The sequence below is a fragment of the Lactuca saligna genome, chromosome 5, assembly GCF_052625555.1.
Source record: "Lactuca saligna cultivar CGN05327 chromosome 5, ASM5262555v1, whole genome shotgun sequence".
NCBI classification, from domain to species: Eukaryota; Viridiplantae; Streptophyta; class Magnoliopsida; order Asterales; family Asteraceae; genus Lactuca; species Lactuca saligna.
In genome coordinates this window covers 132,571,583-132,597,355 of record NC_136421.1, presented here as the reverse complement: position 1 = coordinate 132,597,355, position 25,773 = coordinate 132,571,583, and the positions used below count along the sequence as shown (strand labels likewise).

General features: G+C 44.6%; 2 protein-coding genes and 1 non-coding gene across 6 annotated transcripts; 2 read left to right on the top strand and 1 right to left on the bottom strand.

Moving 5' to 3' along the window:
• The first annotated feature begins 1,823 nt into the window (after window positions 1-1,823).
• On the top strand, window positions 1,824-20,408 carry LOC145048901 (uncharacterized). 4 transcript variants are annotated; one of them, XR_013683104.1, is made up of 4 exons: window positions 1,824-2,634; window positions 3,032-3,225; window positions 3,434-3,576; window positions 19,992-20,408. XR_013683104.1 is itself a non-coding variant. In XM_078997546.1 (4 exons), the coding sequence occupies exon 4, from the start codon at window positions 9,864-9,866 to the stop codon at window positions 10,956-10,958; it is 1,095 nt and encodes a 364-aa protein (XP_078853672.1). In that variant the 5' UTR covers window positions 1,824-2,634; window positions 3,032-3,225; window positions 3,434-3,576; window positions 9,069-9,863; the 3' UTR covers window positions 10,959-14,946. The 4 variants fall into 4 exon arrangements, 2 of the variants coding, with proteins under 2 accessions (XP_078853672.1, XP_078853673.1); XR_013683105.1 differs by lacking the exon at window positions 19,992-20,408 and adding an exon at window positions 14,782-14,946; XM_078997546.1 differs by lacking the exon at window positions 19,992-20,408 and adding an exon at window positions 9,069-14,946.
• Window positions 20,409-21,749: 1,341 nt separating this feature from the next.
• Window positions 21,750-23,652, top strand: LOC145045724 (uncharacterized). Its single transcript, XM_078994046.1, has 3 exons — window positions 21,750-22,621; window positions 22,703-23,456; window positions 23,644-23,652. Exons 1-3 carry the CDS (start codon window positions 21,750-21,752, stop codon window positions 23,650-23,652), a joined length of 1,635 nt encoding a protein of 544 aa, XP_078850172.1.
• On the bottom strand, window positions 22,134-22,240 carry LOC144999075 (small nucleolar RNA R71). The gene has a single exon (XR_013660600.1). It is a non-coding gene; the product is annotated as a small nucleolar RNA R71 (small nucleolar RNA).
• Window positions 23,653-25,773: the final 2,121 nt, after the last annotated feature.

Below are 25,773 nucleotides of genomic sequence, written 5' to 3'. Positions count from 1 at the left end.
CTCTTTTAAAGAAAAATGGAGAGATCTAATCATATAAGCATAAAGTTTAGAAATTTATACCTTCTAGAGCTTCTTGAGCATAAGCTAACTTCAGATCTACAAGCCTGGTCTCTTCCTTCAACTCTCTGATGCAATGGTTTCCTCCTATGGCCCTCAAGAACACACTAAAATGAGCTTAACAAACAAAGGGGAGGCTAGGGTTTGAGAGAGACGAGTTGATCTGTGGACGCTGAGGTAAAAGAGGTTTGGGTGCATGATGATATACGGTCCATTTGCATGGCCTAGACTGCTCTAGTGCGCCAGCCTGGTCTGGCGCGCTCCTGCCAGCCCTGCCTGACGTGCTCTTGCCAACCTTGTTGAGGACTCTCCCACCAGCCCGACCTGGCGCTCCCTTGATAGCCTTTCCTGGTGCGTGCCCACCAACCTTGCCTGGGGTGGGCCCGTTAGCCCCGCCCAACGCCATTTTGTTAAGATCTGTTTGGATTTGGCCAAGATCTGTTCAGATCGATTTGGTTCTTGACAAGATCTATTCGGATCTGTCTAACCATCGTTCAGATCTCTTGATCTGCTTAGTTTTATGCACAGATCTTTTGATTTGCTTGTTTTTTCGCTCAGATCTTTTGATCTATTTGAGTTTTCTAGCTTAGATCTTCAGATCTGCCTTGTTTTTGCTCAGATGTCTCGATATGTTTTCTTTTAGTTCTTCTGAGTAACTCTCAAGTCTTAAAAGACTTTATCAAATCTCATTTTTGTATATTTTTGATGTGTTCTTCAGCATGTTATGAAGAAAGAAACTCTTATGAGTTCTTAACCCATTTTGGTTTTTATTTTGGTGGTTTCATCAGGCAACTTGAGAGGATAAGAAATTTTTCGTGATTTTTTTCCTTATTTTCAGTTTATGTTACAAAGAAATCACCTTCAGTTTATGATTTTCTTTGTAAAGCTCTTATGGAGTTGTCTAATTAGTGTTTTCTCTAAAAGCTTAGAGATAGAAAATGTAATTTTTTTCAGATCTGTTCCTTGTTCATATCTTCATAGCTTGTTAAGCAAGCTGAAAAGAAAATGAAGTTTCATGAATAACCCTCCACATAAGATCTTTTATCTATTTATGATATGGGGTTTTTCAGCAATTTAGAAGAAAAGAGAGTTTATAAGAAAAAAAAAAACTCTTTCAGATTCGTTTTTGTTGATGTTTTGATGTCTTTCCAGAAGGTTGAGTAGAAAAGAAATTTTATGAATTTTTATCCCATTTCAGTCCTTATATTATTACAAAATCATTTTTAGTAAAGATTTTCTGTGAACATCTTCACTCCCACTGCAACAACTATTTGTACACACAGACATATGACTTGTACATCTTACAGAACCTTCAATAAAAAAAGGGAGGAGAAGCTTTGATGGGTCTTAACCCACTTTTAGTCTATGTATTCTTCAGTAATGAGTTTATGTGTACAAGTTTGTTTATGCTGTACATTCAAAAAGTCCAAGTTAACATTGATAAAATTGCATTTCGCATCAGTATACCCTTTTAGTTAATGGTTTTAAAGAAATATATGCATGTAAAAAGTAAATGCATATGCACAATATAAAATTTTTACAGCTCTCATTTACACTACTTTTCTCACCATCTCGAAATATAATATAAAAAGAAAAGAAAAGAAGGGGAAAGGGTGCATAGTGCACCAAACAAATGACAGAATTGTCAATAGCAAAAAGCAACAGCGTCAGGACCCACCTGGTCCAATCGCATACACAAAAGATGCACAAAAGTCAAAAGAAAAATCAGGCCCCACTTGGCTTTCTCTCTTTCCAAGGGAGTAATGACCTATTTGTTTCCCGATGAACCACCAATAGCAACCCTAGCGATGGAAGCTCCGGTAATCCATTCTCATCCAAACACGACCCAACGAACCAAGAACCTGCAAACCTACACGCATCTCCCGTTACAGCTTCACCACCGTCTTGTTGAATCGATACCACCAATAACTTCCAATTCTGATATAGTGCGACCAACAATGACTTCGATGAAATAGATCCAATTGTGGGTGCCATCGTCACCAACAGAGGTCAACCAACACAACCACCGACCTCCAATCGCACAGCAGTCCCAAGACCGCCCACCAGAAAGCTCAAATCACCAGCCAACCATCGGTAGTTGCCTCCAGTGTCGACGAAAGAGCCTCAACTGCAACCCCTGTTTTCACCAACATCGATCACATCTCACTATTTCTCGATATTGCTGCCAGCCGATGCTACAATGATTGACAATCGACCACCCCTTCCCTCAGATCTTCCTTCATAGAGCCATCACGACCATCAGACCACTCGTCGACCTTCGACAACGACAGTCAACGTCGAGAATCATCACTGTCGTGGGCCCATCTGCAAAATAGGTGATGCACTTCATCATACCAATAGCAAAAGCCGTTGTTCAGATCCCCTCTACACTGGTGGCCTTCGACAACAACCACCAGACAACATCGTCAAATCACCAGCTGTGGACTTTTTCCCTTTGGTGCATCCTGGTACCAATATCCAGATTGTCAAAATGAAGCTGGTGACTTATTCAAAACTAGTGAGAAAGATAACAACGCGCCCCACTCGTGTATCTGATTACCCTTGGTTTGCAATCAGGTGAAAAAAATAATTAGTAATTGGACTTCTACATGTGGGCTGCCATTATTCTATTTTGTGCTTCCATGAAAAATGGGTTGCTATCTTGGGCTCCTCTCAAACTAGCCTTTCCTGTTATTTATGGGCTATCTCAGTAACTTATATGGGGTATTTTTGCAAGGAAAAATCAACAACTTAATCTTCGTGTGTCCTAATTCAATCAACCTAGATCCAATTCTAAAGATACGGTCCGTCCAACTCAAGATTTTTTTTTAAAAAAGGGCGGGGGAGGGGAAAGAGTAGTATGCTACTACTACTTGCAAAGCGTTTCGAGATGACCGTGAAAGAAAATCAAAATTGATTTATGGTTTCAAGAAAAACATACTAACGATTAGATTTGATTATCTTGTCTTTTCAGATAATCGTTCCAGCGCCATGACACTCAGAGCACGTCAACAGCAAACACGTGAAGTGAAGCTCGGCCTGTAAAGCATTTACAGGGGACTTGTGAAGTGTGCACCGCTAACCAGTCACTCAAAGTTCCCATCCAGCGTGCATAGAAATATAACTCCCCACCCAGTTTTGTCTGCGAGTCTCATCCCCCTCACTGAGGTGCGCGCACGACTCTCAGAGCGTCTATTTCTATTAACAAATTTCAGCTGTGGCTGGAATGCGAGAATCATGGACTAAGTACATTGTATCTATTTACAGACTTTAAAGCTCGAAAATGGTCTTAGAGACTGTATAGCGAGGTTATACTTACTAGCTACTTTGGCCTGACATTTTATTGACATTAATGTCGTGTAACACTCTTTTGCAGCCTCGGTCTGCATGATCGCGACAACAATTATAATGCATCTCACCGACCGGCTCACACTCCCCTCAATGAAGGAGTATCAAGTCAGCTCAAGTTGCATAAGAAGTGTTTGGCTGACGCACAACCCCACGGCTCTCGTGGGCAAGGTTCGATCGTTCTCTTTATTATTTAATTTATTGGTGCTTTATCTAGTCTGATCTGATTGTCAGCAACCCAATCGCATCAGACTAGGGGACTTGACGACGACTAGTTTATATGAATAAGTCTAGTCTGATGTCATTGGCCGCATACCAATAACATCATACTGGGGGACTTGATGATATATGGTCCATTAGCATGACCTAGCCTACTCTAGCACGCCAGCCTGGCCTGGCGCACTCCTGCCAGCCCTGCCTGACGTGCTCTTGCCAGCCTTGCTGGGGACTCTCTTGCCATCCCAGTCTGGCGCTCCCTTGACAGCCTTTCCTGGTGCGCACCCGCCAGCTTTGCCTGCGGCGTGTCCGCCAGCCCCGCCCGGCGCCTCCAAGCGGCCTTGCCCAGCTCCTTGCTAGCTGGGCCTGAATTGGCCTAGCCCAAGGCGTGACCTAATTTCCATTGACCTAGTTGTCCCCTATAAATAGAATAGTGCCTCCTCCATGAAGGAGGACTTTTCCCCTAGACTCTGCCCCATGGCTCAGCCGCCACACCAAACTCCGGCCGGGTGGCTCAGCCGCCACCTACCGCTGTCAGCCACCATACACCACTACCAACACCAAGATGGTTCTCTCCAGCTATGGAGGACTATCTCAGATCTATCAAGTGATCTAACTTGACTGTCGGAGCCCGCTCCTGGGGAACAGTTCCTGTGGTGGATCTAACGACTTTGCACTATGATGTCCAGATCTCCGCCATAGCAGAAGACCATAAGACTCGTCGGAGGTCGATGTCGCATTAGTGCATATCATGTTGCTTTTATAGGCCCCAAACCCTAAATATTAGGGTTTACATCCCTGATGCTAGTATGCCCTGCGTACGCAAGTATATGCCAAGCATACTAAGGAGAACCCTTATACACTTAGCGTGCTCCTATGTATGCGTAGCGTACCCTCCCTTTTGGTCCAAATTGCAAACTTGGCCCTTAAACTTGTCTTGGATCTACATTCTAAATCCCAAGGGCTATAATCAACAAAGTAATGATAGAATAGGGTTCAGAAATACCTGCAATCTCTCGGGATGTTACAATCCTCCCCCACTTGACCTAGATTTCGCCCCCAAAGTCTAATGCGGTAAATAGATCCGGGTAATGCTCCTGCAACTCAGACTCGGGTTCCCATGTCCATTTGGATCCCTTCTGATGCTCCCATTGTACCTTCACCAAAGGTATCTCCTTGTTCCGTAAAACCTTCTTCTTCCTTTCTAGAATGGCTACAGGCCTCTCCACGTAATTCAGGTGCTCATTGACTTGAAGATCATCCAATGACACCACTTCCTCGTGATCCATAATGCACTTTTACATTTGCGAAACGTGGAAAGTGTTGTGGATCCGGTTAAGCTCCTCAGGTAGCTCTAGACTGTATGCCACCTTGCCAACCCTGGAACTAATCCTGAACGGTCCAATGAAACGGGGATCCAATTTCCCCCTCTTCCTGAAGCGGATCACACCTTTCCAGGGTGAGACCTTTAGGAGTACCATATCACCCACCTGGAACTCTAACTCTGATCGACGTCTGTCGGCGTAACTCTTCTGCTGACTCTGAGCAGTCTGCAGTCGCTGCCTAATCTACTGAATCTTCTTGGTGGCCTACGAAACCACTTGCGTCCGTCCCATCACCCTGTGTCTGACCTCACCCCAGCAAACTGGGGTGCGACATCTCTGCCCATACAATAGCTCGAAAGGCGGGGCGCCACTGCTAGAATGATAGTTGTTGTTGTAAGCAAACTCTAAGAGGGGTAGGTGGGAATCCTGGCTCCCACCAAAGTCAATGACACACGCCCTCAACATATCCTTGAGGGTCTGAATGGTCCGCTCACTTTGATCATCGGTCTGCGGATGAAAACTTGTGCTAAAGTGCAGTCGCATGCCTAGTTCCTCATGGAGCTTCTGCCAGAAGTGGGAGGTAAACCTAAGATCCCGGTTGGAAACAATGGAGACCGAAACCCCATGGTGAGCAACGATCTCGCGAACATACATGTCGGCCAACTTCTCGGCCGAAGAACTCTCCCGTATAACCCATAAATGGGTGGTAAATCGATCTACGATGTCCCAAATAACATCAAACCCCTTCGCCTTCTTCGACAGTTTGGTAGTGAAATGCATCGTGATTTGTTCCCATTTCTACATGGGAATCTCAAGGGGCTACAGCATACCATGCGGCCTCTAATTCTCAAACTTAACCACCCTACAGATCAAGCACCTCTCAACGTACCAAACGATTTCTCGCTTCATACATGGCCACCAGTAACTCAAACTCAGGTGTGTGTACATCTTGGTGGGCCCCGGCTGAATAGAGAAATGAGATTTATGAGCCTCCTCCATGACTGTCTGGCTGACCTCACCAGACATTGGAACCCACACCCGACCACATCGGGTCAGTAATCTCTGACTATCCTGCACAAACTCGGTATTCTCACCCCTGATCCTCTCCAGCTTCAAGTTCTCAAGTTGCATGCCCTCAACATGAGCATCTCTAATCAAACTCACAAGCAGAGAATCCACCACTACCCTCATACATATCGCTAGAGCGAATGACCCAGCTGTCTTGCAACTCAAGGTGTCTGCCACCACATTCGATTTACCAGGATTGTAAAGGATCTCACAATCATAGTCCTTGACTACATCCAGCTACCTACGCTGCCTCATATTCAGGTTTGGCTGATCCATGATGTGTCTCAAGCTCTTGTGATCCATGTATATGGTACAACGGGCCCCGTATAGGTAATTTCTCCATATCTTGACAGCGAACACCACCGCTCCCAGCTCTAAATCATGAGTAGGATATCTCGTCTCATCCGACTTCAGCTGCCGCGATGCATAGGCTATCACCCGTACTTTCTGCATGAGGACCGCCCCCAAGCCTGTGATGGAAGCATCACAGAACACCAAAAAATCCTCAACTCCGTCCGGAAGAATCAAAACTGGGGCCTCACATAATCATTGCCAGAGGGTCCCAAACGCCCTTTGCTGCTCAGGGCCCCACTGGAAATCCACCACCTTCCTCGTCAGAATAGTGAGGGGTACTGCAATCTTGGAGAAATTCTGAATAAATCTCTGGTAGTACCCTGCTAATCCCAGAAAACTCTTGATATCCAAAGGAGATCTCGGCACCTCCCACTGCATGACTGCCTCGATCTTGGCCGGGTCGACCAAAATCCCTTCCTGATTAACGAGGTGTCCTAGGAACTGGACCTCTCGCAACCAAAGCTCACACTTTGAGAACTTAGCATACAACTGCTCTCGTCTCGTAACTCCCAACAACTTCCTAAAGTGCTCCTCGTGCGGTTCTCGGGTCTTGGAATATACCAAGATATCATCAATAAACACTATAACCGAGCGATCAAACATCGGTCTACAGACTCGATTCATCAGGTCCATAAATACTGTTGGCGCGTTGGTAAGCCCAAATGGCATCACCACGAACTTGTAATGACCATAATGAGTCCAAAATGCGATCTTCTCAACGTCCTCTTCTCTGACTCGTACCTGATGATATCCCAACCTCAAGTTTATCTTGGAAAACCAAGATACACCCTGCAACTAATCAAAGATATCATATATCCTCAAGAGTGGATAACGGTTCTTCACCGTGAACTTGTTCAGCTCCCTATAATCAATGCACATCCGATGCAATCCATCCTTCTGTAACATCCCGGAATAACAAGAGTAGAGTTGAAGGACTAAAAGTGTAAAGTTTGAAGGGCAACTCAGCGAGTCCATGGATGGACTCGGTGAGTAGGGTCGCGACTTTGGTCGCGAGTCAAGTGGCCTACTCGGCGAGTAGGTGCTGAGTGGAGAAAACCCTAAATCCGGGGAATGAGCCCTATTTAAAGAACATTATGTCCCCTCCCCAGCCTCTTTGATCCCCCTTGAAGTCCAGAAACCCCAGAAATTGTGTGTGTGAAAGATTGGAGTGCATTTGGAGCTTGGGGAGGTGTTTGTTGAATAAATCTTGAAGGAAAAGAGGCTTGGATCATAGGGGTTTGCTTGGATTCGAGTTTTATTGTAGTTGGGGCATTCTTTTGAGGTAATATCTCGTTCTTGGGCTGTGTTCTTCTAGATTCTTCATTGTTGGGTTGTGTGGGAAGCTTAGATTTGTGGCATCTTGAGTTTGAAGGATAGATCTGAGGTTGCTACCTTAGATCTGGAGTGGAGAAGGTCTTAAGAGCATTAAAGTCCCTATTCTTGTGTTGTTGATGGAGCTATGTTGTCCCAAACCCCAAACTCTAGAGTAAAAAGGGCTAGATCTCTTTGGATTCACGTAAAGTTTGCCACTTTACGTGATGGATGGGTTGTAGGAGGCTAGATCTATGTTTTGGATCAATTGCATGGCCTGGAATACTTCTGTTTGGATTCAAACCGGTTGTACTCGGCGAGTCGCAAGGGTGGACTCGACGAGTTGCTTGAAGATAAGCTGGAACTCGACGATTTGGATGAACAACTCAGCGAGTAGGTTGAAGATAGCCTTAGACTCGGCGAGTCTGTTCTTGGACTCGGCGAGTCTTGTCGAAGAGTCCCAATATTTTCTGGTTGAGTCGAGAATCGGTGAGTCAAGGGATGACTCGGTGAGTTGGGTGCGAGTGGACTCAGAGTTGTTGGACTCGGCGAGTCTCGGGGTGACTCGGCGAGTTAGGTCGCGGGTTGAGGGAAGTTCTGAGCTTGGGGACTCGGCGAGTCATCGGGTTGACTCGGCGAGTAAAGTCAGTCAGGGGTTGACTTTGACCTTGTCCAAGGTTGACCAGTTGTTTTCTGGGGGTATTTTGGTAATTAAGGGTATATATTGAGTTGAGTGTTTTGATGTTCAGTGGAGGAGTTCGTGTTGGAGTTCGGAGTAGCGGGATCTTATCCTTTTAGCCGGCAGTTTCGAGGTGAGTTATCCTCACTATATCGACACGGTCTACGGCACCAAGGCCGACCCTTTACCGGATGGAAATCCGAATAGTTGTCTGTTATGGTATTGCTTGATATGGGCCGGAAGGCATTATGATGTGGGCCGGAAGGCATTATGATATGGGCCGGAAGGCATTCTACGTTATGTGGACCGGAAGGTCATGGCCTGGAAAGGCGTATGTGTGTAAGTAGTATTTAGACTGAGACGTAGGGTGATATATGCTCGTGATCGGCTAGGTCGGTATCCTGGTTAGGGTAATGATATGTTATGTGATCTGCTGGATCGATTTGTTGACTGCGAACTGTCATATGATTGAATGTTATGTGCACAGGGTTGTTTAGACTGGAGTTTGATCTGATATGCATGGCTGTTCTATGTTTTGTTATGTTATGTATGTTTTTTATGTTATGGGCCGGAAGGAAATATGTTATGGGCCGGAAGGCAATATGTTTTGGACCGGAAGGTCGTGGCATGGAAGGGCGTATACGTGGTTGGTATTTTGGGGGTATCTCACTAAGCTTTCGGGCTTACAGTTGTGGTTTAATGTTTTTCAGGTTCTTCAGGAGACTGTGGCAAGGCAAAGGCGTGATTGTACCGTTCCTCGCATTTTATGTTTTATGAAATGGACCTGGGAATATTCTGATAAATAATGTATTGAAAACCTTTTTGTAATAATGTTATTAAAATGAATTGTTTGAAAAGTTTAAATTATGTTGAAATTTTTGGTCGTTACAAGTTGGTATCAGAGCCTTGGTTTGAGTAAATTGGAGGAACACTTGTGTGACTCCAGTCTCAAATCGAGGAGGGTTTTAAAAAGAGAGAAATTAAAATGGTTTTCAAATGAAGTAAAAGGAGGACGCGGAGGTACGATCAGCCAGAGCCAGTAAGTAACCCCAAATTACCATTCATGACATTTGTTTTATTGAGCTAGTGTTAGGTTAGGGATCTTCAGGATTTCATGATAATGTTGCCTGTTTTGTGATGCCTGCTGGCCTAGGGTCTTCCTCTGTTGAGATTTCCAGTGTTCCTCTAGGTGTGAGGATCGAGCGCTTGCTATGTATATTTGTCACTAGGGTGTTGTGGTAGTACTTCATACAAATATGGGTAGGTGTGGAAGGTAGTATGGGCCCGTACTACTGAAAGTAGAGGACCCATATGCGTATCAGGGAAACCATGACCTCTAGGGTTGGGTGGAGAGTTGGTTCCCGGGATAGTGGGAAGTGTCTGAGGTTTTGTGGTTTATTTTCAGTGTGGAGATTTCGAGGCATGCTGTGAGTAGATCCGAGTCAAGATCGGGTGCAGGAGAAGGAGTTGCGGACGGGTCAGTACCGCCCGAGGTTATCGGTCAGATGAGTACGCACAAGTTGGATGCGAGGATTCATGAGATCCTGCATGATGAGGTTGTTGCATTGTTCCTGGCCGAGCTGCCGGAACAGTTTGGGTCGATCAAGACCGCTATGGTGGAGTACTTTGATGAGCGTTATGCAGCTCTCACGGAGACGGCTGCTGCGGCGGCTACAACGGCTGTAGCAGCGGCACGGGGAGGAACTAGTAGGGTTTTTCAGTATCGGGACTTCGATAATATGGAGCCTCCCACCTTTAATGGAGTTCGGGATCCGGTCGTTGCTATAAGATGGTTATCAGACGTGGAGGGGTGTTTCTTCACGTGTTCATGCCCTGCTGATCAGAGGGTGAGGTGTGCTCTGAACCTGTTAAGGCTCGGGGCAAAGGATTGGTGGAGATTGACCACGGGGTCATACTCGGATGCGCAGAGGGCTGCAATTTCATGGGATCACTTCAGAGAGATGTTCAGCACTCGCTATGTTCCGCAGGTCGAGAGGGAGAGGTTGGCTCAGGAGTTCCTTGAGCTGAAGCAGGATACGGAGTCGGTGACGGAAATCACCAGGATGTGTACTGAGAGGGAGATGTTTTGCCCTGAGTTCGCTTCGGAGCAGGCTCAGATGTCCCGATACCTGAGTATGCTAAAGAGGGACATCAGGCAGTTTGTGTCCGCGCAGAGGTGCGAGATCTTGATGGAATTGCAGGAAGCTGCCAGGCGGCGTGAGATAGAGATTGAGTTGCAGTTGCATGAGCTAAGGCAAGCTCCGGTTCAGTCGCAGCCAGCGACGAAACGGTCTAAGACCGTTGATTCCAGGATGGGAGATCAGGGCAGCCACGTTTGTGGAAAGTGTGGGAAGGGTCACGCCGGAGTTTGTTGGTCCAGTGGTGCATGTCGCAAGTGCGGAAAGGAGGGACACTATGCGAGGGATTGTTGGCAGTCAGTGCCGGTTCGGGATTTGAGGATATGTTATCATTATCATCAGATTGGACACTTGAGGGTCAGCTGTCCACAACTTGCTGCAGGACCGGTGCAAGCTCCAGCACCGGCCATGTTGAGGATCACAGGTGGAGGACGGGGTGGAGCGGAGCCCCCAAGGGCTTAGGGTCGTGCTTTTTAGCTTGTACCGGAGGAGGGTCGAGCAGTGCCGGATGCAGCTGCGGGTATGTTTCTTTCTTGTTGTCTTGTTATTATGATTATTGTGGAGTATCGTTTATTCGCTAGTCTCGTTGGATGGTTTTCGTTTTGGTATCCGTTGCTCCTTGAGGGTTTGGCATGATTATGGATTTGTGATTCGGGTTTTGTTTTGGTATCTGTTGTTCCTTGAGGGTTTGGCATGGGTATGGGTTCGTATTTCGGATTTTCACTGGTTATCTTTTGTGAAGGTTATTGGTGGATGCGGCTTTGGTTTAAATGTCGAGTAGCATCTGCAGTCTGAGGATATGGATACTTGAAGATTGGGTTCCTTTCGAGCGGGACGATCGGTGTGGAAATGTGTTTTTGGCGAAGGTTGCTAGTGCTAGTGGGAATCGGTTCGAGTGTAATGGTGGGTTTTGTGCAAGGTTATCTTGGGAGGTCGGTGTAGCGACCGGGGGTTGGTAGTCAGTGTCTTAAGTGGGGGGGAGGGGGGATTGGAAAGTTCTCCGGAGGATCGACCAGTATCAAAGGTTGTTTACCTGCATGGAATTCAGTAGTGTCTCGGTCAGTCAAGGGCATTGGTTGGTTTGAGTAATTGGCAGGCGTGCGAGGCGGGATACAGACCAAGAGCTTGATTGTGCAGGGCCTGGGATCAGGCCGAGTTCGAGTATGTATGATGGAGATAGAGTTCGGAACCCCTAAGGGGCTAGAACAGTATGCATGTGAGGTTTTCCCGGAGAGGTAACTCAGAATGTTGATTGCTAGTTGATCGGTCCGGATAGACTGAAGGCCAATGGGCGTACCGGTCAGGCCGAAGGCTCGGTGAACGGTCCAGCTAGACTGAAGACCCTGGAGGGAGGTCCAGGTCTGCTGAAGGTCATGAGTGTGGTCCAGTTTGACTGAAGGCCTGGTAAGGCGGTCCAGTCATGCTGAAGACTCTGTGGGTGTCGTTAGATTGGTGCGAGGTAATGAATTGAGTATGTTGCGATGTGTGGGAATCAGAAGGTCTAGCCCCAGGGTTTTGACCATGATTAGTGGAGATGGTGCACAGACTCGAGAGTCCTTGCGAGTAGATTCAGGGCATATGTGTTGCATGGATAGCAGTTATGCTATAAAGAGGTGGTGTAGCGTTAAGTGAGCACCGTGGCTCTTGTCATGGTGACGAGGCAGTCAAGTGGTTTTCCTTGGTAAGGAAAGAGGGAGGAATGTAATTCCGAAGGGGAGTGCAAATTCACGGAGGTGAAAGCGGCAGTGTAGAGTTATGATCGGAGTGGTTCGACGGTGGTCACTGAGCAGCATGATTGCGGTGGTGGTATGGAATGACATCATGATGGGGTGTCTGCTGAGGACGTGGAAGGGATTCCGCGGGTGTAGAGTCAAGAGGCTCGTAAGGGATGCAGATGTGGAGTTTTGGGTTCCCAGTTTGATTTCGGTAAAGGATTTGGGTATCAGTGGTTCATCCTGAGGGATGTTTTGAGGATCGTCAGAGTGATGGGTTTCCTAACCCGGGGGTGCTAGAGCTAGTTCAACATGTGCATTCGATTGCAAGAAGAGAACTCATGGGAGTTGCTCTAAAAAGTGTGTCTTTCTGTCAGCATGGAATGGATAGAGTTGGACTCGGATCGGGAATCGGGTGGTGCATAGTTATTTATAGCTCTTATGGGTCAAGTAATAGTTGTGATTTGGAGCAGTGTTGCATCATGAGTGGTGCCCAGTTGTTGTGTGTGATTATCATAGGGTAAAGCCGGTGCCCGGTTTGAGATGGTGGTCAGGACACCGCAAGGTAGGAGAAGGTGAGTTCGAGTTTCGATGGGTATACCTTGAAGGACCTGGTTCGGTTAAGGCCAGGTGGCGTGTTGTGGGAGTATTTTTGGAGATGAATTGTCGTAGGCTTCGAGGACGAAGCCTAATTTAAGTGGGGGAGAATTGTAACATCCCGGAATAACAAGAGTAGAGTTTAAGGACTAAAAGTGTAAAGTTTGAAGGGTAACTCGGCGAGTCCATGGATGGACTCGGCGAGTAGGGTCGCGACTTTGGTAGCGAGTCAAGTGGCCTACTCGGCAAGTCCAAAGATGGACTCGGCGAGTAGGTGCTGATTGGAGAAAACCCTAAATCCGGGGAATGAGCCCTATTTAAAGAACATTATGTCCCCTCCCCAGCCTCTTTGATCCCCCTTGAAGTCCAGAAACCCTAGAAATCGTGTGTGTGACAGATTGGAGTGCATTTGGAGCTTGGGGAGGTGTTTGTTGAAGAAATCTTGAAGGAGACGAGGCTTGGATCATAGGGCTTTGCTTGGATTCGAGTTTTATTGCAGTTGGGGCATTCTTTTGAGGTAATATCTCGTTCTTGGGTTGTGTTCTTCTAGATTCTTCATTGTTGGGTTGTGTGGGAAGCTTAGATTTGTGGCATATTGAGTTTGAAGGATAGATCTAAGGTTGCTACCTCAGATCTAGAGTGGAGAAGGTCTGAAGAGCATTAGAGTCCCTATTCTTGTGTTGTTGATGGAGCTATCTTGTCCCAAATCCAAACTCTAGAGTAAAAAGGGCTAGATCTCTTTGGATTCATGTAAAGTTTGCCACTTTACGTGATGGATGGGTTGTAGGAGGCTAGATCTATGTTTTGGATCAATTGCATGGCCTGGAATACTTTTGTTTGGATTCAGCCCGGTTGTACTCGGCGAGTTACAAGGGTGGACTCGACGAGTTGCTTGAAGATAAGCTGGAACTCGAAGAGTTAGATGAACAACTTGGCGAGTAGGTTGAAGATAGCCTTAGACTCGGTGAGTCTGTTCTTGGACTCGGCGAGTCTTGTCGAAGAATCCCAATATTTGTTGGTTGAGTCGAGAATCGGTGAGTCAAGGGATGACTCGGTGAGTTGGGTTCGAGTGGACTTAGAGTTGTTGGACTCGGCGAGTCTCGGGGTGAATCGGCGAGTTAGGTCACGGGTTGAGGGAAGTTCTGAGCTTGGGGACTCGGCGAGTCATCGGGTTGACTCGGCGAGTAGAGTCAGTCAGGGCTTGACTTTGACCTTGTCCAAGGTTGACCAGTTGTTTTCCGGGGGTATTTTGGTAATTAAGGGTATATATTGAGTTGAGTGTTTTGGTGTTCAGTGGAGGAGTTCGTGTTGGAGTTCGGAGCAGTGGGATCTTATCCTTCAGTCGACAATTTCGAGGTGAGTTATCCTCACTATATCGACACGGTCTACGGCACCAAGGCCGACCCTTTACCAGATGGAAATCCGGATAGTTGTCTGTTATGGTATTGCTTGATATGTGCCGGAAGGCATTATGATGTGGGTCGGAAGGCATTATGATGTGGGCCGGAAGGCATTATGATTTGGGCCGGAAGGCATTCTACGTTGTGTGGACCGAAGGTCATGGCCTGGAAAGGCGTATGTGTGTAAGTAGTATTTAGACTGAGACGTAGGGTGATATATGCTCGTGATCGGCTAGGTCGGTATCCTGGTTAGGGTAATGATATGTTATGTGATCTGCTTGATCGATTTGTTGACTGCGAACTGTCATATGATTGAATGTTATGTGCACAGGGTTGTTTAGACTGGAGTTTGATCCGATATGCGTGGCTATTCTATGTTCTGTTATGTTATGTATGCTTTTTATGTTATGGGCCAGAAGGCAATATGTTATGGGCCGGAAGGCAATATGTTATGGGCCGGAAGGCAATATGTTTTGGACCGGAAGGTCGTGGCCTGGAAGGGCGTATACGTGGTTGGTATTTTGGGGGTATCTCACTAAGCTTTCGGGCTTACAGTTGTGGTTTAATGTTTTTCAGGTTCTTCAGGAGACTGTGGCAAGGCAAAGGCGTGATCGTACCGTTCCTCGCGTTTATGTTTTATGAAATGGACCTGGGAATATTCTGATAAATAATGTATTGAAAACCTTTTTGTAATAATGTTATTAAAATGAATTGTTTTGAAAAGTTTAAATTATGTTGAAATTTTTGGTCATTACACCTTCTTCCCGACGAAGAGGACCGGTGCTCCCCATGGGGAACTTCTAGGTCTAATGAACTGCTTGCCCAGTAGTTCCAACAGCTGTGATGACAACTACTGCATCTTGGGTGGCACCAACCGGTACGGTGCCTTGGCGATAGGGGCCACACCAGGCACCCGGTCGATTCGAAACTCGACCTGCCTCTCTAGAGGTATCCCTGGCAACTCCTCCAGAATCACATCTACAAACTCCCTAACTAATGGAACCTCTGAAACTAAAATTTGATCCCTAACTCATGTGTCCACCACATACGCTAGAAAACCCGCACACCCGTGCTGAATATACTGTCAAACCCTGGCAGCTAAACAAAACCCGGATCCCACTCTAGTGCCCTCGCCATATACAATCAGTTCTCCCCTACTTGGGGTTCGAATTAGCACTCGCTAGCCCTCACAAACTATCATGGCACCAAATCAACTAAGCGAGTCCATTCCCACAATCACGCATACTTCTCCCATGGGAATTAGGATCAAATCTATCAGAAAGGAAACTCTAAAGATCTCCAACTCGCATCCTCGGTAGACCGAAGAAACAGAAACTCCATGTTCGTTGGTGATAGAGACTCACAACGGACACTCTAGCTCGCCCATTGGCACACCAAACTCCCTACTAAAAGTCTAAGATACGTAAGACCGACTCGCCCCCGATTCAAATAAAACCAATGCAGGCAATAAGTTCACTAAAAACATACCTAAACACATGTACAACAGATAAGCATAACATATATAATAAATGAGATAAAAGACAGAAACATACCAACAACCACATTCGGTGATGCCTTGGCCTCCTCTACCGTAAGCTGGAAGGCATGCCCCTGAGCCTTCGGAGGCTCGACCTTAACTAGCCTCCCATCTGCAATCCTCAATGTAGTCTGCGCTGGAGCATGCGCTAGTCTAGCTGCGAGCTATAGACAGTTGGTCTTTACATGACCAACCTAATGACAATGATAACATATCCTCATATCCGATACAGGGTCGCACTGGCGACAGTCCCTATCATAGTGCCCCACCTTGCCAAACTTGTGGCACCCACTACCCGCTCGACAAGCTCTATAATGACTCTTACCGCACTTTCCCGGATCTGCTGACCCCCTGTCCTAGAATCAGTGGTCTTATACCACTTCGATGTCGGCTGAGGCTGTGTCGGGGCCTGATGTTGCTCCTTCAATTGCAGCTCAATCTCCAACTCACGCCGCCTAGTAGCCTCCTATAGATCCAGAAGAGTATCAAATCGCTACGTGGCAACAAACTAACAGATGTCCGTATTGAGCATGCTCAGATAATGATTCATCTGAGCCTGCTCAAAAGAAAACTCTGGGCAGAACATCGCCCTCTCGGTCGACACCAACTCCCCATCCTATCTCAAACTCAAAAACCCTTATGACAATCGTTCTCGCTCAACCTGTGGGATGTATCGGGCACGGAACATATCCTTGAACTACTCCCAAGTAACATCAGCTCTCTGATCATCAGTGTACGACCCGATCGTCAATCTCCACCAGTCCTTGGCCCCGGACATAAGCAGGTTTAGAGCACACCTGACCTTATGGTCAGTAGGACACGAGCAAGTAAAGAAACATCCCTCCACATCCGAAATCCACCTCATAGCCTTGATGGGGTCCTGGGTCTCATCAAAAGTAGGGGGCTTCGTGTTATCGAAGTCCCTGTACTAGAAGCCCCAAGTGGCTTCTACTCCTCCCCCTGCCGTTGATACAGCCGATGTAGCTGCAGTGGCAGCCATCTACGCAAGGGCTGCGTATCTCTCATCGAAGTACTCTATCATAGCGGTCTTGATAGACCTAAACAACTCCAGAATCTGACCCCGGATAATCTCGACCACCTCCTCGTTGATGATCTCCTTGATGCGATTCCTCTGACAACACTGTCCCCTCCTGGCCAATAACCTCAGGCACCATCGGGGCCTCCTGATCGCCCTGACCTGATCCTGATCCGGATCCAGTTACAAAGCGCCTCGTAACCACCATACAGAAAATTTAACAGGAAGATATCAGACAATCCGCAAAATAACTGGGACCTAACTCCCGATTAAACCCTAGGGGTTGTGACTTCCTTGCTACGCGTATGGGTCCTGTGCTTCTAGTAGTACGGGCCCATACTACCTTCCACACCTACCTATATTTGTCTCAAGTATCATCACAACACCCTAACACTATACATGCATATGGTGGTCGCTCGACCTCACTCATCCATGAGACTTCCACCAACCCCCATAGCACTAGTGTATGCTAACCATACATAATGTTGGAGCCTATAGACTTTTGAATATCAAATCCTACCCTAATCCCTAATCAATAAGAATTGAACATAAGGCCAAATCAAATATTCTCAGGCTATAAGATCTTAATTATGAACAGCCATAACGCATACACAAGCAACTATAGTAATGATGGCAATCTCATATAAGGAAACCCTAGGCTATCAGGCATCATATAATCAGGCAATTCTTATCATGCAATTCCTGAGAATCCCTATCCTAGTACTAGCATGTTGTTCTAACATATCGCATAGTCAAATAACTGTATCGTATTTTTGGGTTTACTTATTGGCTCTGGCTAATTGTACTTTCTGCATCCTCTTTTACTTATTTTGAAAACCATTTTTTTAAATTGCTTTGAAAACCTTCCTCGATTTGAGACTGGATTCACACGAATGCTCCTCCAATTCACTCAAACCAAGGCTCTGATACCAACTTGTAACACCCATAAAATTTAAGAAAAATTTCAACTTTTTCAAAACACTAAATACCATTTAAGATTACATAGTTTGTTTTCAGAATAACAATTATCAGAGTATCCCAATATGAAATCATAAAAATCATAATAGCAGGAGGAGCGGTACAATCAAGCCTATGCCTTCCCTCAATCACCAGAAGTACCTGAAACAACAAACTGAAACTTTAAACCCGAAAGCTTAGTGAGCTACCGCAAACTACCAACGCCATACCAATATAATCATAACATATAACCAATACAGAACAACATGCATAATTAGCCTTCAGCTTGACTGGACCGCCTCACAGGGACAACAGCCTATCTGGATCGCTCTTGAGCCTTCGGCATGACTGGAGCACCTCGCAGGGCCTACAACCTATCCAGACCGCTCATTAGGCATGTTGGCCTACAGCACGAATCAGGACCGCCTCAACACAACCCCCAATCAAACAAACATGTACACATAAATATCAAATGCTAACTCATTTCATGTAATAGTCAAACCGATCTAACAAATCACTAATCATTGCAACATCCTAATAACCGGGATACAGACCTAACCGGTCACTAACCTAACCAGGTCACTAAGCAAAAGCACATCACCATCCTAACTACCAAGGTGTAATCAACAAACATATCATGCCATAATCCGAATACAAATCCATAAAGGGCTGGCCTTGGTGCTTTAGACCCTATTGATATAGTGAGGATAACACACCTTTCTAGTAGTGCTGAAATACTGCAAATCTCCGACTACCGTATCATCGGGAATCCCAAACTATTAAACAATAAACACCCAAAATTATTACCCAAAATAATCTTCTTGACTAAGAGTCCACACCATTCATTAAGTCCATTTACGTTACTGCGCCAAGGCCCAAATACCCAATCCTTGACTTGAAAGTCCATATAAAAGCCCATTATCAGCCCAATTTACCAAATTAGGCCCAACCTCCTAATTGGGCCCAACCCCATGATACACTATCACTACCTAACCCAAATTACTTAATTTACCAATCCCAAAACCCAAAACCCAGTTGACAACACCCAAATAGAGGACGTACGCGGGGCGTACTCCTCTAGTGTGCAGGGCGTACTCATCCAACATTGACCACTATTGGGGTGGTTGACCCAGTACGCTGGGTGTATTGGATTTACGCAGGACGTACTGGACGATTTGCCAAAATCTCGTTAAGTTATTAATGGCTTAAGCACTTAAGCCCAAACTTCAGATCCAGAGACCTAACATGTCTAGGATCCATAAAGTCATGAACTTTATCACTTTGGACGTCCATAAAGTTCTAAATGCTTGGTCTTAATCCATTAAGACCTTATTCCTCCATGCATGGGACTCAATCAGCTAATGGGACCTCATTTTTCACTCAAGATCCCTTTAAGAGTCCAAACGGACAGTCATTGTCATTCAAAACACAACATGCACCACTTTATGGTTTTTGGGACAAGAAATGGATCTTTTAAAGCAAAATGGAGAGATTTAATCATATAAGCATAAAGTTTCGAATTTTATAGCTTCTAGAGCTTCTTGAGCACAAGCTAATTTCAAATCTACAAGCTTAGTCTCTTTCTTCAACTCTTTGATGCAATGGTTTCCTCCTAAGGCACTCAAGAACACACCAAAATGAGCTTAACACACAAAGGGGAGGCTAGGGTTTGAGAGAGACAAGTTGATCTGTGGAGGATGATGTAAAAGAGGTGTGGGTGCACATCATGTTTCTTTTATAGGCCCCAAACCCTAAATATTAGGGTTTTCATCCTTGACGCTAGTACACCAAGTGTACTAAGGCGGACCCTTATACGCTTAGTGTACTCCTATGCACGTGCAGCGTACCCTACCTTTTGGTCCAAATTGCAAACTTGGCCCTTAAACTTGTCTTGGATCTACATTCTAAATCCCAACGGCTATAATCAACAAAGTAATGATAGAAGAGGGTTCAGAAATACCTGCAATATCTCGGGATGTTACATTGTGATTCTAACTAAGCTTCTTGGGTAGATGCAAATGATATGAAACCTTGCCCACCCAGGCAATAACCCTAAATTGATGAATATATATGGGTCCCCACTTTGCCGACTTCCTAAACCAAATGATACCTTTCCAAGGTGACACCTTCTAAAGTACCATGTTGATATTGCCATATTTATACTTATTTTTGGGCGATATTTAAGTACATTTTTATTAATAAATTGATAATATGTTTAGAATAATGATACTTATGAGTTTAAGTTGTTATTTTCAGTCAATATAAAGGATTTTCGAAGATAGGGACCAAAGGTGACAAAATGGGGAACATGGGAGGCTTGAAAGACAAGAAAATAATAAATTTACGATAAGCGCTCAATTCACGACGTGGCGATGAAACCCACAATGTGGCACGGGTGTTCCAGTAGATAAACATCGCGACACGGAGGATTTTCTTGGAGGATACGTACTGCTTGAAGCCCACGACATGGCACTCCTCTGGCCATGACGTGGCGCGGGTTTTTAAGGATTATATAAGTCCTCCTGATTATTACGAAAGGAGAGTTTTTTGGCAGAAGAATGTGAGTTCCAGGAGACGTTTCAGAGCAAAAGAAAGGTTCTGGAAGAGGGATTTCAACACCAAAAGAAGTAAAGGTTTATATTTTAGTTAATTATGAACATGTCTTTCATTAGTTTTAGCTGTGTTAGTTTAATTACTATGATGAGCAGCTGAATCTAGCTACTCTTGCTTAGCTAGATGAAGCTTTGAACTTACGAATAGTTATATGTTTATGGATTAATTTGAGTTGGTAAAAATTGCTTGTGTTTGATTTGTATGACCTAGCATGTTATTATTTGTTTATCTAATTGCTTGATTGCATGTTCTGTGTAGCTTAGTGACCATGAAACTGCATGAACCTGTTTACCTAATAATTTAGTGAACATTGAATTGTTAGAGCTAGGATTGACCAATCTTAGTTAGTAATTAGACTAAATAAATCTTAGCTGTGCTAGAGAACGTGAATTGTGACCATAATTGCATTTATACAACAAATCTTACATAGCATATTTACATTCATAATTAGTTCTGTGTTTAATTATGTGTGAACATACATGGTTTGACATGAATTAGTTACTTATTGGTAAGATAGAATTAAATTACTAATATAACTAAAAAACCAACTTAATAATTTGTGATCATTAGCTAGCCATAAGGGAGAAGTGGATTCAAACTAAGCAAGAGAGTGTTTTTATTTATTGAATTTGACTTAAGTTCATCTGATCTTGTAAAACCAGATAAAAACCCTTATTAAACTTGTTAATAAATTAGGTTAATTTAATAGTAAGTAAATTAATTAGAACACCGTTCCCTGTGATCGACACCCGACTTACCTAAGCTATACTGTAATCTGACTAGGTACACTGCCTATAAGTGCATAGTTAGTCTAAGTTTGTTAGGTTATAAATATTAAAATTAGTGGGTACTTTTGTGCACATCAAGTTTTTGGCGCCGCTGCCGGGGAACGGCTTAGTTTTTAGCTTATTTATTTGCATTAAATTAATCGATCCTTCTTGTGGGGTCAAAACCACAAAAAGTTAATTTTTCAGCAAAATAAAAATTTTCTGTTAGTCACAGAATCCACGACGTGGCCATATACTTGCCAAGACGTGGATAGTTAATTTTTTTTTTTAAATTTTAGTTTGTAGTTAGTTTTTCTTATTTTAGTTCAGTTTTATGTTTTTAAAGTTTAGCAAGTTGCAGGAGTTCATGACCAGAAGCTCAAACACACACTTGGTGCCACCACTTGAAGATCTTGAGTCTGCACTTCGCAAGAAGAAGACGCCCTTACAAGAATTGAAGTCAGCCTTTTCTAGGAAGGCGGGAAAGAAGACAGGAGAGTCAAGTTCATCTACGAGGCACAAGAGCAATCTTGAGCATTTGGATCATACGCCTATCCAAACCGAGTCCGAAAGCGGTACCGAGCCGGAATTTGAAGAACATACGAGCGAACCCGAGAACGAGCCAATGAACTAGATGGAAGCAATCGAACAGATGTCCATGGGAGCTTACAAGAAGCGGATCCGAGAAGATGTGGGTCCCGGTTTAGTCCAACCCGCAATACCTGCCACTGCTACATTCGAGTTGAAGGGACACATATTGACCGCACTGAAGGATATCCCATTTTTTGGGAAACATCATGAGGATGCTTTTAAGCATCTAGATGAAGTCAACGACATTGCGGATTACTTCAACGTCCCAAATGTCAACAGAAACATAGTCTTGTTTAGGATGCTTCCCGTTACTTTCAAAGGAGCTGCTAAGGAGTGGTTAAAATCACTTCCACCGGGTACAATCACCACTTGGGCTCAAATGCATGAGCAATTCCTGGACCAGTTTTGCCCGCCATCCAAGATATCTAAACTCAAGAAGGCAATAGCCAACTTTGAGCAACAGATGGGGGAGTCATTATACGAAGCATGGGGGCGGTACAAGGGCTTGCTCAGAAATTGCCTTCAACATGATCTAAATGTGCAACAAGAGATCTCAATTTTCTATGATGGGGTCAACGTTATGACGAGACAACTCCTTGACTCTCAAGGACCATTAACAAAGAAAAATCCAAGGGAGGTCAAGGAGTTGATTGAAGAATTCGCGAAGCATTCTCGCGAATACCACAACCCTAGGCAAGATGGAATCAAAGGCAGTGGAGGAGCCCAAACTGAAGAAATTGCAGCTGTAATGGCCATGCTGAATAACACAGATCACAGGATAACACAAATGGACCAGTCGACACATGCCATAAGAGTGGGGTGCGAGCGATGCAGTGGTCCACACTTGACCAAGGACTGCAATGTGGATGAGTTTGGGAACAGAAAAGCTCAAGTGTGCTACTCTAGTGGGGATAAGTTTGATGAGGACTGGAGGAAACCGAAGAAGGAGTGGCTGCCATATGAAGAGTATAAGAAGCAAAAAGAAGAGAAGTATAGGCAGACAGGTCGAGGCCTTTATCAAAAGGATCAGCCACCAGCCGAGAAGAAACCCGACCTAGAGACCATTTTGATGAAGTTTATGGAGGCTTCGGAAAAGAGACACAATGCCACTGATTCCGCCATTTTGGAACAACAAACTTTGATAAAGAATCAGCAAGCCTCCATCCATAACCTTGAAGTACAATTTGGTCAACTAGCTACTCTAGTTCAAGAACAATTGTCCCCAAAGAATCCCGAAGTAACGACCCAATCTCATGTAATGGCCATTGATATTGAAGAAGAAGCAATCTCTGAGTTCCTGGAGGCATTGGAAGAAGAACTGCAGCAGCCCAAGAAATTAAGGATCGAAAATGAAAAAAATGTGGAACCAGGATCGCCACGATGTGGCACTCCTTTGGCCACGACGTGGCGCAAGTCTGAACAAAAATCCCTTGAGCCTATTCCAGCTTATCATCCACCTTTGCCATATCCCACCCGAGCAGCACTTAGTCAACTGGAGAAGGACCAATTAGAGTTTGTGGAGCATGTGAAAGGGCTTCCAATTAATACTCCCTTTGTCGAGTCCTTATCCAAAGCTCCCGAGAACCAGAAATTACTGCAAGACTTGATCGACACTCGAAGGCAATTAAAGAAGCAATATACAGTGGTTCTAAGTGAACAAACTTCAAAAGCTGTGTTGGGAGAAACACCAGAAAAGATGGGGGATCCTGGACGCCTCACGCTTCCATGTGAATTCGGGAATAAAATGAAGGTTAATGCTTTAGCCGATTCTGGGGCTAGCATTAATTTGATGCCTTTTTCATTTTATAAAAAATTGGAAATTCAGAAGATGAAGGCTACAAAAATGAAGATTCACATGGCAAATCGTTCGGTGACACAACCCCTGGGCATCGTGGAGGATATTATGGTAAAAATTGGAAAATTTGTTTTTCCAATAGACTTTGTAGTCTTGGATATGAAAGAAGACCTAGATGTTCCATTAATCCTTGGGCGTCCATTGCTTAGCACTGCCGGAGCTCTTGTTGACATTCGCGATTCTAAGCTCACTTTGAGGGTTGGAAATGAACAAGAAGTTTTTGGGATAAAAGATGACTTTCAAGAAGATAAAGAAGATAAAGAAGAGGTGTTCACAATTAATAGAGAGAATGAACTAGAAGAACTGGAAAAGCTTATGGAAGAAGAGATAGAGACAGTTCATCAAGTCAAAAGAACAAAACCGAGGGCATCTGTTCCATATTTGATTGAAGTCATAGCTTACAAGAGTCCGCCTTCTTGGGAGAGCAAAGAGGACGAGGAAATGACAAGTGTTGAAGAAGAGATTACTTCAAGAGTAACAAAGCCAGTGGTGAAACAAGAGGAGGATGCTACAGAGTGCAAGGAACAAACTAAGGGCACAAAACGCAAGCTTGGAGAAGAGGGAAAAGTTAAAAAGGAGAATTCAAAGAAAGCATATAAAAGGCAAGTTCAAGCTTACAAGCGGCGGTTCAAGGAACAAAAGATCTTAACGGGTGATTCTTCAGAAGATTCAACGTAGAAGGCACGGAGTCCGGCTCAAGATTCCAAGAAAAAGAAGTGCTTCTCGGGAGGCAACCCGAGTTTGGTTTGCATTTTCTTTTCTTTTAATTATTTTCTTTTTAATTAGGAAAAACCTCAACTCATCATTTAATAACTGGTAATTAGTAAGTAATTAGCTATAGGGACTTTTAAATAATGAATGAAATGCAAGGAAATTAGTTAATATGTTAGACTTTATTAAAATTTTGCATTTAGCAGTTTCCACGACGTGGGCATAGCAAGCCACGTGGTGGACCAAAATAAAAACACAAGATTATAAAGCAGACTTAAGGTCCACGACGTGGGCATAGCCAGACACGTCGTGGCCTTTAAAAATCAAGGGGGGGACCATTTCCTTAAAACCCTTTGACCGATAATTTTCATTCCCCACTTGGAGACTGCTGCACGAACGGAAACATTATAACCCCACAGCCAATTTCTTATTCTAGTTCCAATTTCCTTGCAAGATCTTGCCAATTAATCTACTTGGTACGTGTTTTACTCATTATTTTGTAGTAATTCTTCCAATTTCAAGTTTTCATGGTTAGGGTTTGTATGATTCACGAAATTGGTTGAATCTAGTGGTTGATTTTAGATTGAATGTCATTTAAATGTCCATAGGAACAAACCCCAAGCACTAATTGTGGTAGAAATCGCTTGTAAAAAGACCGATCCATAAGTTTTTCGCGATGCGGCCCACGACGTGGCATAGCCTGGCCACGTCGTGACTTTTGGCAGACCCATTTAATATGTTTTAATGTGTTGGTTGTTTGCTTCTTTGGTTTGCTTTTGTATGCAGAAATGGGACCACGATGAGCTGTTCCACAAGAGGAAAACCCGATAGATGTAGCAAGTATACATCCGTTATACCAGTTTCCTCAAAACATTCCCCGACCGTTGCTAACTACCTACAAGAATCGGCTTGGATGGCTCTACAATAGGGAATTTGCAATAGCCCCAATTATCGATTGGGGATGGCTTGGTGGAGTGGGAATGGTAGCTGAGTTGGAACGATATTGGTCAAAGACATATGTTGGAGATCAATTTTCTTTCACTTGTCACGGGTGGAGGAATTTATTTGCTATTCAAGAACCCGTATACCGGGAATTGTCGGTGGAGTTTTTCTCTACCGTATGCTTCGAGGAACGCACCCTTGATTTCACCTACAACCGGGCACTTGTGTTTCATTTGGGTGGTATTTATAGAGAGTGTAGTCTTCGGGAATTTGCTTGGCGTATGGGCCTCTATACCGAAGTGGAGACGCAATCTCCGTTTTTCATATCGGTCTTGCTCGGATGCGTTCGGGATTTTGCTCCAGGTTTTATGGATGTGCAGTTTTGGCGGGGCATTTCTAATCATGAGTACAACACTCGTGACTCGAGTGAGTCACAAATTCGGAATCCTGTTTTCCGATTTTTACACCGCCTTATTACTTTTTCAGTAAATCACTAGCATCATGGTGATAAGGTCCCCATTCAGAATCTGTTTTATTTATGGACTCTTATTACCCCGGG